General features: G+C 35.5%; 1 protein-coding gene across 2 annotated transcripts in view; it reads left to right on the forward strand.

Moving 5' to 3' along the window:
• Positions 1-16104, forward strand: part of c2cd2l (c2cd2 like) — a 33785-nt gene extending 17681 nt beyond the window's left edge. The window contains exons 3-15 of one of the 2 annotated variants that reach the window (XM_084413533.1): positions 5347-5442; positions 7313-7432; positions 7782-7895; positions 8014-8127; positions 8391-8493; positions 9609-9741; positions 10523-10587; positions 10752-10873; positions 11906-12077; positions 12198-12308; positions 13374-13507; positions 13995-14232; positions 15581-16104. In XM_084413533.1, coding sequence (XP_084269659.1) covers positions 5347-5442; positions 7313-7432; positions 7782-7895; positions 8014-8127; positions 8391-8493; positions 9609-9741; positions 10523-10587; positions 10752-10873; positions 11906-12077; positions 12198-12308; positions 13374-13507; positions 13995-14232; positions 15581-15834 — 1776 coding nt within the window. In that variant the 3' untranslated portion in view covers positions 15835-16104. The remainder of the gene's footprint in view (positions 1-5346; positions 5443-7312; positions 7433-7781; positions 7896-8013; positions 8128-8390; positions 8494-9608; positions 9742-10522; positions 10588-10751; positions 10874-11905; positions 12078-12197; positions 12309-13373; positions 13508-13994; positions 14233-15580) is intronic. The other variant, XM_084413532.1, reaches the window with a different exon arrangement.
• Positions 16105-16232: the final 128 nt, after the last annotated feature.

Raw genomic sequence — 16232 nt, forward strand, 5'->3', positions numbered from 1 at the left:
CTCTCCAAAAGCTCAGAGGCTGAGCCAGTAAATGCTACCCAGTCAAACATGTCCTCTTGTCCCATTGGCTGAGGTACAGAGAGAGAGAAAGAGAGAGAAAATGAAACCTAAGTCAGTTATGCTGAGCTTCTCTAATTTAAAAACTGAGAGGGCACTTAAACTCTTACTCTCTGAGATTTACATCTGCGAGTATTTACAGCTTGTTCATTTTGCACTGAAAGGAACTGTTCACTTTAACACAAGGGATTTGTTCCTGTGAGCATATATACTTTCAGTTTAATAGTCTAAGGACTATTAGCAGTAGTTCCACAACTGTTACAAACCTGTTTGGTATGTTGTTGGTCAAATTCCATCTATCCTTCATTCATGAATCACAGCCAAATCATCCATCTTTTTTTCTTTTTCTTTTTTTTACACTTTTTATGCCCGTTTCTGAAACTACTTTCAATTTGGGTTGATTTTCATTCAAACTAACATATTTCACTTTTTTTCTCTTTTCGATAAATGAAGGGCACATTAATGTTTAACCATGCCTTCCCTTCATTCTTTATTCTTTTGAAATAAAAAAGAGGGACATTTAAAATTCCATCAACATACAGTTGTTTTTAAAATATGGAAATCATCATATAAATATCAGTTCATTAAAAAAAATTGCAACCTAATCACAAAGCATTTCATTATTTATTATTTATTATAACACAACTTACTATGTCCGGCATTAGGAAAAGTATCAGGAATCAGGAAAAGTACTAAAACCTGGAAAAGGGCATTTTTGAATAATCCTATAGTCAATTGGTTTCTTGAATGGGTTTTTGGTTAAATTCCTGAAATGTGTGATCTAACACAAGCTCAAGATATTTTCACGGTTTCGTTCTATGATATATATCTGTAATGTATACTTGTGATTGTTTTTTTTTTTTTTACCTTTTATGTGTCTTGAAAAAGGTAGTGGTTGCTAAGTGGCTAAATTGAACTACAGAAATTGTCGCAATATTAAAACATCCTCTCGAAAACTCATCTACTCACTAGTTCGCTTTTATAGCCTCATTGTTTACACTCATGCCCTTGCAAACTAACTCAAACTTTCCAACTTGTAGATTTTAAATACAGCTTGATGGAGTTGTCAGAAGCTTGGTGGTGGTGGTGGTGGTGTTGCAGTTGAAGTCATGCAACTGTGATGTAGTTCATTAAAGTTATAGCCTAGCTTTAGCTTTTTTACTTCTGGCAATTATTTAGGCTTCATTATTCATTAAAGTTGTGTTCATTTGTGAAGATTATGATGAACAAAACGTGTGTTGGTTGCAGAACTTATTTTCTGCAACAATGAAAAAATTAAATTGGCTTTTTGTCAAGGGAACTAGGATGATGCCATCTTACAGGATACATCATCACTGTTTGGTTAGGCCATCCTTAAAAATATTCTTGTTTGCCGTAACCCGACCGACCCTGTCAATTTAGTACCGACCCAATTATTTATTTTTTTTCCCTTTCAGTCCGACCGACTTGCCGGTTGTAAACTTGCGTTAAGACCGACCGATTTTTTTTTAACTCTTCAAACAACTAATACAAATGCAATCAAATAATATTAGTTATTAAGTATTGTGAATATAAATTGCCTAGACCTACATACAAACATAAGCTACGTTCTTTCTTTTAAATAAAAACCCGTGGCGCGTCATCTATGATTATGTTTACACCATTGGTTAACCGTTAACGCATGTCACACTACTGCCTGCAAGCTAAGTTTGCTTCGTTTCATTCACTGTCAATGGTTCGCGCTTGGTAATGATGGCTGTGGCTTTACTCTAAAGATTATTTCATTTTTATTTGTTGTTGAATATGGTTTATTAAAAAATAAACATGCGAGAGCATGTTATAGGCTATATGTCATGTTTTAGTCAGATATGACGACGCTACTGCAACACGCATTGCCGCAGATGAGAAGCTGAGCATCAACGTGCAAACGATCGCAAATCAAAGTGAAAGTAAGTCGCTGACGCTTAACACACAATCATCATCATTAAATGTAAAGAAACGAAATGATCTTACCAGGGCTGTTTCCGCTTTCTCTTATTGCGGGCTTTGATTCAGAAATTTTAGCTGATGATAAATAAAATAATGTAGTCATAACTGTTGCTTTCGGTGACGTGCACTCCATTAAATCTACATAGAGCGGTAATTGAAGATCGGATTTATATCCGCAAAAAAACAACAACACACATTTAGCCTATGTAACCAGGTGTAAATGGAATCGTTTTGATAAATCAGATTGCAATCCGATCTGAGAAAACGCATGAAGTGGCCTGGTGTAAACAGCCCTTAGACATAGGTGAAAAATGTCACCTAATGTCACCCGACCCTGAATTTTTTTTTTTTTATGAAAAAATATATACTTTTTAATATAATTTTTTATATATATATAAAAATATAGACCGACCTACCGACCCTTTTTTTCTTTTTTTTTGCTGTTACTGCAAACCAAAATATTTTTAAGGATGGCCTTACTGAAGCGCATGCTTAACATGAAATACGAGACGTATGGAAAAATCAAGGTAAATATTACTTCTTTTTTTAAAATCTAACAGTAAAATTGTCAAAATATGCAAAAAGTAGTAAAGTAAATATTATTTGTGTATTTTTACAAATAATATTGTAAGTATTCTTTGTGTAATGGGTAGGGCTGTCAAATTTAATGCCTTAATTTTGCGATTATTTGTGATTATAGTTTATAATTTATAGTTTATGTGAATGTTTTAAGTTCACTTAAATAAAAAGTATTTTTAAATCCTATCAAATGTTAAAAATTATGGTTTTCAATTATCCTGTAATGTTGAATGGCTATAATTAATGGCTAAAACTGATAGTAAAATATCCATTTAATTTAGACATCAGTAGCAGCATTATCAGTAATACTAGCTTTTATTTACAGTAGTAAAAAGATGCCATTAAACGCACATTTAAAATATACCGTCTTTATGTTGTTATTTGTAGATTCAAAGAGAAATTATTACAATATTAAAATATTACATTATTAGGTGAATAATCATGATTAATTACAGATAAATGTGTGATTATTTCTTTTTGGATTCTTTTTCATTTGACCGCACTAGTAATAATAAGCCTTCCAACAGTGGTGGCTGCTGATCTTTCAAAGAGCTCATTTTCGGCCTACATCATAAAACTGGTCCATTTATTTATACGTAAATTCTACGTTCCTTTTCAAGAAAATGCTCTGTGACCCTGTCGTAACAACTAGGCGTTTTTTTCAGTGACTTGACCAGTGTCCTCTCAATGGCCAGCAGAGTTATTTATAATTGTATAAATGTAATAATATAATAAAGGTATAAATAATAATATAATAAAGTATAATAATACTACTTCTAATAATATATATTTTTTTATTATTTTAGTAATTATTTTTTAATTATTACTAATAATAACATAAAAAATATAATAAGTAATAATATAATAAAGGTATAAATGTAGAATTGTGTGAAATGTATTATGAAAATTGGCTAGCAATTTCGACAAGCAAATACCAAGAAATAGGTTTCAGCAGTTTGTCTTTCAACTACATTTGAAAAATCCGCGATGGGACTGAGCTCGAATAGCTTCAGCATCAGCGACTTTTTATTGTATGAAATCGCTGTCAATCAAAAGGAAATGCAGCCTTTCGACAGACCCTCCAATCATTACGCAGAAGCCCGGAGTCCAGGCCAGCCCACTCCCCGTTAACCCCCAGAGAAGCTGAGCGTCCGTGGGTGGGACATAATCGCAGCATTTATCCAATGACCGTCTAGTTTCGTAGCACTGAAAAAAACTGTTCAGAGCAGCCCCATTGAAGTCAATGGATGCTGGGCTTCAACAGGGAAATGCACTGTGACGCTACGGCAATGTATGAGAAGGAAATCGAGTCAGCCGACCTGCTGTATGTAACTGATTCTGAACTGTTTTCTAATGCATTTTTAGTCAATAAAATGTTAACACAATAGTACATATTTGACCATTAATTTGTTGACATTATAGGGGAAGCCGAGCTTCCCTTGCAGTCTTAAAGAAATCCCCACTGCCTTCCAAAAAATGTCCATCACCTTAATTTCTACCACAAAATGATATAATTTTTTTCCTATCGTTAATTCTCCAAATTAAATAAAGATATATTGACTATCCCTTTAAAAAAGTCATGGTGTCATAAGGGGGATTATGATATTAAATGGTACTACTTTTATGATAACGCGAGCCTAGTATCTGTTAACTCCAGCTTCTGGATGACGTTTCTCTCCTGCATTAGGCTCGTCAGAATCATCATGTCATCTTCTATTCTGAGGATCAGTCATGTCAATTGTGATGATGAAAAACATAATTATTTACACACCCCTCATCTTGTCTTACAACACATGAAATTATATAAGCAGAAGGCTACAGCTTTTCTGGTCCAGTTTTTCATGTTATGTCAGTCAGTGACAGCAATAGCCACAGCAGAAGTCAGTGTTCTCCACAGTGTTGTGGTTATGCTCAGTCATTTCCATTACCACACTTCTCTCTTGCCAGTCCTGCTTAGCCAATGTTTCTGCCTTGCTGAAATATCCTGTCATTGACAGAGGTTTCCTTTTCCATTACTCTCATCATGATCTTTAAATTTGGGTGTTTTACTAGCTTATATATTAGATTAGTATGTTTCTACCTGGAGTCCTGGCATGCGATGTTTGTTGCATGATCTCCATTTGCAAACTGTGGAAGCCTGGCTCAAATAGGTACATTGGCAGCTTGTCGTCATGGCAGTCTGCCACGTTCGCCTGGACCGAATGATGTCATATCCTGAGCATGCTATTCGCTGACCAATGTTTTTAAAGAGACAGAATGGACTGTATGTTGTTTGTATTAATCTCTGTAACTAAGTACATAATGTCCCAAACATGAGCACACTCTTTGTTAAATGATAGAATAACCTCAGCTCAGCTGGAATTAAAATTGTTTTAATTTCCACCCACTTTTACGGCTCATTGATTTATGCAGCTTTTAATTAAAATTGTTTTTTTTCTGTGTCTTTTCCCTTCAGTTGCACTTTATGTAATTGCGAGAGATGCATTGCGGGGAAAGTAAAGCAGATGCTATTGCAGTGCTTCCTTTGCCTGTTTATCATGCTACTTTATCCCTAAATGGCTGGGATTTCTGTTTTGCAGCTGTGAAGATTTATTGAGCACTATCATCTAGCTGCTTAATATAAACATGCAAACTGACATTTAGCCTGGGAGATATATCTGAAGAGTGATTGCACCCAGAAACTCCTTTTCTTCACTGATTTATGTGCAGATGAACTAACTGACAATCTCCATTTCCATTCAGAGCTCCATTCAAATCACCTTTGATGACAGTCTTCAGCTCCCAACTTCTGCGTCCATTGACTGTGTGACTTGCACCGAACAATCAGTACGCAGCATGGTAAGCCCTTAGTTACTAAAACACCAAAGGTTATTAATATGTTTGTGCAATCTAACAAAAAAATGGGTGTAGGGGTGAATCTTATTTTATGATATGAGTAATTTTATCTCACAAAAACGATATCACAATATCATTATATTTGCTTTAAATAAGGTTTTATGATCACAATTTTTGATACCATTGAAATTCTTGTCACCAATTTCAATATCACAAAAAAGTAATACTAGCCTAAGTAAAATAAAAAAACTGCTTACTGCAGACAAGTAAACAGTCAGTAATAAAATAAGAATAAATAAACCGATTACAAGCAATAGGACTAAAAAACTACAATAGAACAAAGACACAAATGAAATAGACCTACCTGAAAAACGTCAAGCCCTAGATACACCACATAGTCTTAACTGTATAAATTAAATATACAGGGTGGGCCATTTATATGGATACACCGTAATAACATGGGAATGGTTGGTGATATTAAAGTCCTGTTTGTGGCACATTAGTATATGTATATATCACCACCCATCTTGAGGAGTTTGCCCCCTCACATATACTAATGTGCCACAAACAGGACTTTAATATCACCAACCATTCCCATGTTATTACGGTGTATCCATATAAATGGCCCACCCTGTACATTTATTCTCATTAAAGATGCATAAGTGATTCAGTCAAGAAGAGCAGTGAGAGATTTTCTCTCTTTTGTTGTTTGATTAACATTAATAACATAGACAGCAGCAGGAATATTAGGCCGCTGTAACTTTAAGACCAAATTCACAGATCCAGTATACTGATTCACTTGTGTTTTCTTTCTCAATTGTTTACGTTCACTTAAGACATAAATGACTGAGTTTTAGAAGGATACTCGCAAAGATGGGCATTTTGACACATAAGCATGTGTATTTAACCGTTCAAGCCCAATGAAGTGGCAAAAAGTTCTCAGTTCAGCACTCAGACACTCTATGAGCAGCGGCTTCATGTGCACACTTCTCAGACAGCACTCAGAAACCATCTCTCAGACAGGGCACGCATATAGCAAAATTAGTTATTTATAAATAAATTTAAAATCACTTGTTAGACTGATTTCTGAAGGATCATGTGACACTGAAGACTGGAGTAATGGCTGCTGAAATTTCAGCTTTGCCATCACAGGAATAAATTATATTTTAAAATATAATAAATTAGAAAACAGTTATTTTAAATTTGAATAATTTTTCACAATATTTCAGTTTTTACTGTATTTTTGATCAAATACATGTAGCCACGGTGAGCACAAAAGTGTATATAAATTTGAATGTATTTATTATATGATTTGTCTATAATAATATGAATTTGAATGTAATATGAATTGTGAATCTATGGTGTGAATTTAGAACTAAATTTTATTTATTAAGTTCAGTTATTATTTTGTGTTCTTCATATATATATATATATATATATATATATATATATATTATTTCAAATAATTGCAGTAATGCACAGCATGTGCACAGTTATCGTATCCAAAATGACCCTCAGACATATTTAATGTATTTGCATTAAAACACCCTTTATATTGCATGTGTATGGAGACAAATTACATATAATTAAGAGAAATACTGACAATCTCTTCAGCTCATTTGACAGACGCAATCCTCAGTTGTGTACGTTAGTAGATCAGCTCATTGTGTGCATGCTATACATTTTTTTATCAATATGTTTTTAAACATTTAAACTCTTAAATCAGGGCATATGTGTCCATCCTATCAAGTTGCATTCAATATATATTTAGTCTGTCAAAGCTTTTGAGTTGGTGTTATGATTTTTTTTTGAAGATGCCATGTTTTGTCCCCCTCAGTCATTATTTGTCAATCTCTGCCTCAACCTCTTCCAGGTCCTGCAGTGCAATTGTTCGGTCGACACCATAACGTTCCCCGTGACTGTCACTCAGCAGTCACCAGCTGCTGTTTCCATGGATACCTACCAGATCACGATGCAGCCCATGCAAGCCCAGGTAAAATACAAATGAAATGGATTTGCATCTGTGAGTTTGCATCAGTCTGCATTGCTGCACACTCAACTTTCATTAGTCTGACGTCTCCTGCCACTGCTCTCATGAATGAGCTTCTCAGTTTGCCAGGTTTTTTCTCATCTTAATGGCTTAATGTAGATTGTGAGGTTTGGTGGCTATGAATATTGCATGCGATACTCATCTCAAACAAATGACGCCACTTGATGCGCAGTGCCACAGTTTAATGTTTCATCTCTGGGTGGTTAAAATTTGAGCAGCTATCGATGAAAATATTACTTTTGCAAATTGAGTGTGAAATAGGAGTTAAAATGTTCTGTATGGGCTTCTGTAGTTACAGGTCTGTCTTGAGGAAGTGGAGGAAGAGGGTCTCCTTGTGTCCTGGACTTTTTCCAAGCAACCTCATCTCTCTTTAACTGTAAAATCACGCCAAAGAGTCCAGAAAGAGGTAAAGGAGTCATTTTGGTTCCTTTCAGCTTTTGATGTATTACAATTTGTAAATGGTACAAAAAGAATCTACTTTTAGAACTATGCAAATAAACTGAAATCTTTGTTTTTGTCTTTAGGGCTCTGATGTGGAGGTGGACAGTGATATGATTGCTGCACTGGTGGAGGACACACTATACACAACACACCCTGCCATGATCCTCAACCTGAGGGCCTGTGTATCAAGCCCTGCGGTAAAAATACCAGTATTGATTGCTATATTATACAGTAGGGTGTGTGTGAGAATTTGGAACTGCACTGAACGCTGTGACAGATCCATGTGGATTTTGTATGTTTTGGTTGGGTGTGTTTGATGTATTACATTTAGGGATGTATGGCATCCTTATCAGTACAAAACATACAAGACATGCAATTAAGGTCAACAACAATGAGGAAGGAAAACTCAATAAAACGTGACTTTCATGTTATACAACATTCCCATTCCCTATTGTTATAGTTTCCCAGAGAGAAGCAGATTGGTGGTCTGAACTCTCCGTCTCAGAGCACGCCTGTCAAGCGGATTTTGGTGCACCAACTCAGAGCAACTGATGTCAAAAAAGGTATAAAATGTGATTGTCAGACTGACTACACGGCACAAAGATCATTATTTAAAAAAATAATAATAATTATGAAAATTCTCAAATAAATTCTTACTTTTTGTTAGAACTATGGATATGCCGTGCTATTTTCAAAATCAACTACTTGCCTGAATGACTAGTTGACTAATTGGTCTTAAAGGGACAGTTCTCCCAAAAATGAAATTTTGTCATCACTAACTCACCCTCAAGTTGTTCCAAACCTGTATGAGTTTCTTTCTTCTGTTGAACACAAAATAAGATTTTTGAATAATGTCGCTAACCACACAGTTGACAGCACCCATTGAAAAAATAATACTATGTAAGTCAGTGGGTGCCGTGAACTATCTGGTTACCAACATTCCTTTTGTGTTCAGCAGAGGAAAGAAAATCATACTGGTTTGGAACAACATGAGGGTGAGTAAATGATGACAAATATTTTTATTTTGGGTAAACTATCACTTTAAGGATGCCTTGTTGAATTAGGCTGGTTTTCTGTTCATTTACACCAATCAGATGTGTCTCTTAGGGGTCTTTTCTTTACTTAACAAGAGATATTAAAGTTTAGGGCTGGCAAGATTTAAAAACTTTTTTTTTTTAAATAAGTTTCTGTATTGTGAAATATTATTACAATTTAAAATCACTGTTTTCTATTTTAAAGGGTTTGTTCACCCTAAAATGAACATTAAGTCTGCATCTACCATTTTTCCCAGACCACAATAGGAGACATTTTACTGATACTTTTTTCAGGATTCTTTTTAGAACAGCATTTTTTTTATTTAAAATGGAAATATTTTGTTACACTTTAAATGTAAATTTTCTGTCAATTTTGATCAATTATATGCATAATAAAAGTGTACATTTCCTTTCTGACCACAAACTTTTGGTATTGTTTATATATGGTGTGGTGTGTATATTTGGTAGAGTATAAATGTATGTTTATATATGTGTGTAATAGAAATCAATTTAATATATTTAAAAATGTATATATATACATTATTCAATATACATAATATATAATATATGTAGATAAACTGAACTCTAGATTTGAGCAGTTTATGGCGTATATGTTATTTTTTCATATGCGATTTCTTTACCAGGATGTCAGAGTCATGTAGGAGAGCTTTGTTGTGTGCTGAGTCTGGACACTCCTTCCATTGAATGCAGAACCGGGTTCCTTACTCCTTCCCCCAGTCCTGGAGCAGCCCTGCACTGGACTGACGACTTTACACTGTAAGCACGCTTATGTTATTGTAAAGGCAGATATAGATCAACATAAAGACTGAAACTAAACGGATGGAGTGGAATGACAACTTCTTGAGTGAGGTGTTGACATGTTTGACACTTAGGAAAGATTACAAGGAAATGTTTCGTATAATGCCAGGTTATTTTTGTTCTAAAAAGTTGTAGTTGTGTTTTTGTTTTTTGTTTTAAGTCTGCGCTGCAGAACTAGACTGATAATCCAATGGGATTTTCTAACACCTTACATTTAAAGGTCAACTTCACCACTTCCGTTTTACACAATGGAGTGTTTTCATCAAAGTCTGTTTTATAATGGCAGCCCTTCTGTCATGAATGAAGGTGTAAAGCCGTGAGCAGCTCCCCCAATTGCTCTGTGAATTTATGCAGCCAACTCCCAAAGAAACAAAGAGCTATTTAGCACATTTAATTACAGCCATTTTCAACACATCACTATTTCCTATGATACCAATTACCAGAATGGCCGATTTAATACTCAAAGCCAGCGTACAGATCACTGCTGTGGGGCCAAAAGGGATATTTAGTCTACCACAATACTGATGATAGTATATAGCCTTTTCATAACATAAAATCCAGTTACAAAGACAATTCATTATTTTGATGATAGAAAAATGTCACTTCAGCTCCAATATTCAGTATTACAAAAATGGAAGCTTTTGTGTGTGTGTGTGTGTGTGTGTGTGTGTGTGTGTGTGTGTGTGTGTGTGCATCTTTATTTACTTGTGAGAAATCTAAGCATGTTGTTATCTATCAGGGATGTGGGACCAGAAACCAAAGAACTCAAAGTAAGACTTGTGGAGAAAAACAGCAAAGGAGAACGTGAGTCACTTTTCATTCAATAGTTTATCCAAGATTATAGGAGCAAATCTTCAACATATCAGATGATCTGGTGAATGATTTAAGACTGATATTCTCCATTCTGTCTGTTTTTGTTTTCATTGCATGAAATACCTCTCTGAGAGTTGTTGTTTTCTGGTTGACAGAGTTTCTGCCTGGTCGTGCTTCCTTACCACTGGATCTCTCTAAAAGAATTCCTAATGGACAGCACAAACTGTCCATCGCTCCAGGTCATGGTCTGGCTCCAACTGCTATTGTGACTTTAGAGGTGAGGGCAGCATAAAGTGGAATTCCAATTGATTTTATATTTTAAAAGTTTGGGGTCGGTAAGATTTTTTTGTTTTTGAAGGAAGTAGCTAATGCTCACCAAGACTGCATATATGTAATCAAAAATACAGTAAAAAGAGTAGTATTGTGAAATATTTTTTTTCAGATTTTAAAAAGTAAAAAAAAAATCGTGTCACATGGTCCTTCAGAACTCACTTTAATATGCTGATTTGCTCTTCAAGAAACATTTGTTATTTTTATCAATGTTGAAAAGAGTTTAATATTTTTGTGGAAACCATGATGCAGTTTTTAGGATTCATTGATGAATATAAAGTTCAAAAGAACAGCAATCATTTGAAAAAATGATAAATTACTTTACCGTTACTTTTGATCAATTTAATGTGCCCTTGCTGAATAAAAGTTATTTATTTTGAAATAATATAATTAACCCTATTTACCCCAATCGTGATGGATGGATGGATTTATTTGTCACTACATAATTCCCATATATAAAGTATACATACGGATAGCATGATTTAGCATGATAATACAGTGTTGAGTGTCAGTGTTACGGATTAAGGCTTCCATCAGCCTTGTGTTCACTTTTCTGAACACACTGATAAGTCCCTGTTCTAAATGTCAATGTGAATTATTTAATAGAAAACATATCTTATTACAGTGGTCAGCCTTGTGAGCTGAACGATCACTGTGTCTCTGATTAACTCGATAACTGAATCATTTCTTTATTTAACCTAGTACTTTAGTCCACACTGTACTTGTTACACACATTATCTTGCAGGTACACACGAACGGTATTTAAACGCTCTGTATAATCATTGTGTTTGTTTGTGAACATATAGGCAAAGTAAGCACAGAAATAAATGAATGGGGATTGTTTGTCATTGTTTGAAGACATTCGTGGCTGTACTAACCCTAACACTATAGTAGTTGCCACAGATATCTTTTTTTCAAAATGAAAGTATGAACTATGTTTATTGTTTAAGCTAATAATCTTATGTTTCTGCATCCATAGCTATTGTATTTGGAGTCCGGTGATTTGCGTGCATGTCAGAACGCGACTCCTCTGCGGTCCTCGGTCACTCCTTCGAAGAAGGTGGACGTGGACCGCACCATCATGCCCGATGGCACCATTGTCACCACAGTGACCACCATCCAGTCACGACTTAAATTGGACCACAAACTAGGTAAAGGCCAGCTTACGCTGGAATACTGAGAACACATATGCCGTTCTGTCTGCATCATCCAGTACCACAGAAGTGACTTGGCAGTTTCACCCTATCCTGTTTCTTCCTCTGTAACTGCAGGAGGAGACTCTCCGTCTAGGTCTCCCTCGAAGGTGGAGGTGACTGAAAAGACTCCCAGTGTGCTCACAAACAGCTTGCAGAGCAGCACCAGTGCCAGTCCAACCCCCAGCAGTGAGCTCCACATTAAGATTAGCATTTTAAGATGATTCATTTACAAATCAATTACATTGTTTAAACTAATACATTTTTAGTTAACTGTGTGATTTGTATATGTACATTTCTGAAATGCATAACTTAGACAGTTACCTCTTATAACAGATCACTCTAAATTGGAATGTGGACTCATGCATTTTCTGTAAAGCTGCTTTGAAATGAAATGTGTTGTGAAAAGCGCTATACAAATAACTGTGAATTGAATAATTCAAACTACCATTCAGAAGTTTGGGGTTAGCAAGATTTTTTATGCAAGATATTTTTTAGCAGGATATTTATGTATTTATTTGAAAGAAATGAGTACTTTTATTCATCAAGGACACATTAAATAGATGAAAAGTGACAGTAAAAACATTTATAATGTTATAAAAGGTTTCTATTTCCAATTATTGCTGTTCTTTGAACTTTCTGGTAATCAAAGAATCCTGAAAAAATATTAAGCAGCACAACTGTTTTCAACATTGATAATCATAATACATTTTTCTTGAGCAACAAATCAGTATATTAGAATGTTTTCTGAAGGATCATGTGACACTGAAGACTGGAGTAATGATGCTGAAAATTCAGCTTTGTCAACACAGGAATAAATGACATTTTAAAATATATTACAATAGAAAAGTTATTTTAAATTGGAATAATAGTTCACAATATTATTATTGTTACTGTATTTTTGATCAAATAAATCCAGCTTTGGTGAGAATAATCATCATCTTTCAAAAACATTTATTAAAATGTATAGATTTAAATTTTACGTACATCTTTATAATCATGTATTTAATTAAAAGTTAGGGTTCACAAAATAAAGTCACACACATTTATATATTGTTATGTGTATATTATTATTGTTTTTTAAATATGTTTTTGTTAAAATGATGAATTTGTTATACATTAAATGTATTATTAATAATCATTTTATTTTGTCCATATTATTTATCGTTTTATTCTTCTTTTCGCAGTGCCTTTTAAACAACATTTGGTGTAAGTTTGTGATCCTGTTGTGTTTGTCTGTGTGCTATTCCCTAGCAGAAGGCACCCTCCCTAATGGGCTGGATCCCGTAGCAGAAACGGCCATTCGGCAGCTGACCGAGTCGGCCAGTAAGGTACCCAAGAAGACGCCTACTAAACGCAGCACTCTAATCATATCTGGGGTGTCAAAGGTCAGTCTGAACATTGTGTAAACAGACATTTCTAATCAATCTCATATAAACATCTTGGTTACAATGAGACAAGTGTCTAGGGAAACAATCACGAGAACAGTCTCTTCCCCCAGAGTAATGTTTGTTTGTCATCTCTTTCTTTCACGTAATGTTGATGTAACACTCATCAGGACACCTTTTGGCTAGGATCTAATTGTGACAAACATCACATTAAACATTGTAATCTATAAATTCGTAAATCTAAATGTCATCGCAAGCTCAGTCGTCTCATATCACATATCACTCATAGAACATACTGGCCCTCGCCTGGCTGTCGAAAAGTTTAAAGTTTCAAATTCACTGTCTGAACAAACAGGGTTCACAGAAAGGCTGACAGCGGAGCCGCTTTTGCAAACACACTGCTGAGATGTTGTTTTCCTCAGCTGTGCCTGCAGGACATGTACATGAGAAACACTATGTTAAAACAAATTTTCTGTCTTTCCCACAGGTCCCCATTACTGAGGATGACTCAGGCTTATCAGTGGGCTACGCTGCAGCCATGGACGCAGCCCTACAGGGGGCGCATTCTCCCAGCGGACCCCCGAACCACCACGGAGCATCCGCGCATCAGGAAGGAGGCGAGACCACACCGTCTGACGCGTCAGAGCGACCGTCCGTGGATGACGCGGAGTCAGAGACGGGATCGACCGGAGCGCTGGAGACTCGTAGCCTCAAAGACCACAAAGGTGTACATTTTTCTGTAATGTCTTTTATGAAATTCATTTCGAGGTTATATGTGTTGCACTTTTCACAATACATATTGTTTCAAAGCAGCTGTCCAGAAAATGCTTGTTTTAAATGTTACAATTTAGAAACTATTTTGTTATCAGCCAGAGATGTGTGTGTCAAAGTAATGCCAATATGGCAGTAATATACAGCTATAATATAATACCTTGTGTGGTTAGTTAATGTTGGATGGTTCCCGCCAAAATTAAAATTCCTCCATCAATTCCTCTCATGTCATTCCAAACCCATCTCATTCATCCTCAACACAAATGAGGATATTTTTAATGAAAGTTGTGAGATTTTTGTCCGTCTATTGAAAGCATTTTCACCCAAAACTGACGCTCAGAACATTCATAAAGATGAATCGAGCGGTTTAATCCAAGTCTTCTGAAGAGACATATGATGAACAGATTTAATTTAGGCTTTTATTCACATATAAACATTGATCATTGAACATACAGAGAGCACTCAAATTTAGTAAACGGACAAAAAAACAACAACAGATTGTGTCCCATCAGAAAACTTGGATTAAACTGCTTGATTTAAATGGATTTATTTTACGATCTCTTTATGAACATGTTGAGTTTTGGGTGGAGAGACTTGCAATGAACAGACGGAAATCAATTTAATTTAAATTAAAATATCTCTGTGTTTTGAAAGATGGGCGAAAGGCTTGAATGGGGGTGAGTAACTGATGACATAATATTAATTTTTAGGTGAACTATCCTTTTAAGCAGACACAACAAACATATTAGGAAGCAATTACAACTTGTGCTCATAGAGTGGTGCAGGTATGATGTCAAAACCCAGAAGACTAATACGCCACCTGTTCCCTCGAGATTTTCTTATGGCTTTTTATAATGGGATTTTTCAATTTATGAGTGAAATATGGTGGTGAACATAACTTGAAGATTTTTATGAACGTTTTGCTCTACAACATAAATTACACACACTCACACTCCAAACATTCTTATCTAGTTATTAGAAACATCTAGTTAGAAATGTTTTTAAAAATAAACATAACATTTTCAATATGGGTGTGTGTGTAATCTGTTGTAGAGCAAACTGTTCAAGTATCATCAAGTTGTATTTTTGCCACAGACCTTATTTCACTCATAAATCTATTATATATATATATATATATATATATATATATATATATATATTTTAAAAAAAGCAATCTCAAGGGAACCAGTGGGGGAATTAGTCTTAGTTTTGATGTCATCCCCCAACTCAATAATGATTACAATATAAGGATAATATGTTTCTTCTTTCTTTTTATTTATGTGCATTCATGTTCTGTTTCAGTGGGATTCCTCCGCAGTGGTACCAAGCTACTATTCCGAAGGAAAAACAGAGAAAAAGACCCCAGTTTCAGTCAGTCCCACGAGGATGTCTCCAACCTGGGCAATGACTCCTCCACAGCCTCCTGCTCCTCCAGCAGCCGCAAGAAGTCTGGAAGCTTCTCCCGCCGTCTCATCAAACGCTTCTCGTTCCGCTCGTCCAAGACTAAGGGCAAATCGAGCACAGCCAATGGAGGGTCCAGCACTACAGATAACTGAAGGATAAATGGAGAGGAAGCGTGAGAGAGAGAGAGAGAGAGAGAGAGAGACGGTGCTGGCACCAGTCAAATGAGTGTGAAAAGTTATTTATGTTATATACTGATTTTCCACAACCTTTATGGGGTAACGTCATACTTCAGACCATACTGTACCCAGGAAGCTAGCCTTGCTTTGGTGTTCTCCTGCCTGGAATGTCATCCTTCACCTATGATTACAGCGTTCAGGATGGAAAACGCCATTAAATGTGGAAAATAAAAGGATTTGACCATTTATGGGTGCATTGTTAATCTAATTAATTTAGTAAAATGGGGGGAAAGCTGCTTTGTGGATGATTATGGGCGAACAAACTCGAGAAACTCAAAATGGACGGGAGTGTTACGCGGTTATTGAGCACAAGG

The sequence above is a fragment of the Rutilus rutilus genome (genome assembly GCF_951802725.1).
Source record: "Rutilus rutilus genome assembly, chromosome: 7".
NCBI lineage: Eukaryota > Metazoa > Chordata > Actinopteri > Cypriniformes > Leuciscidae > Rutilus > Rutilus rutilus.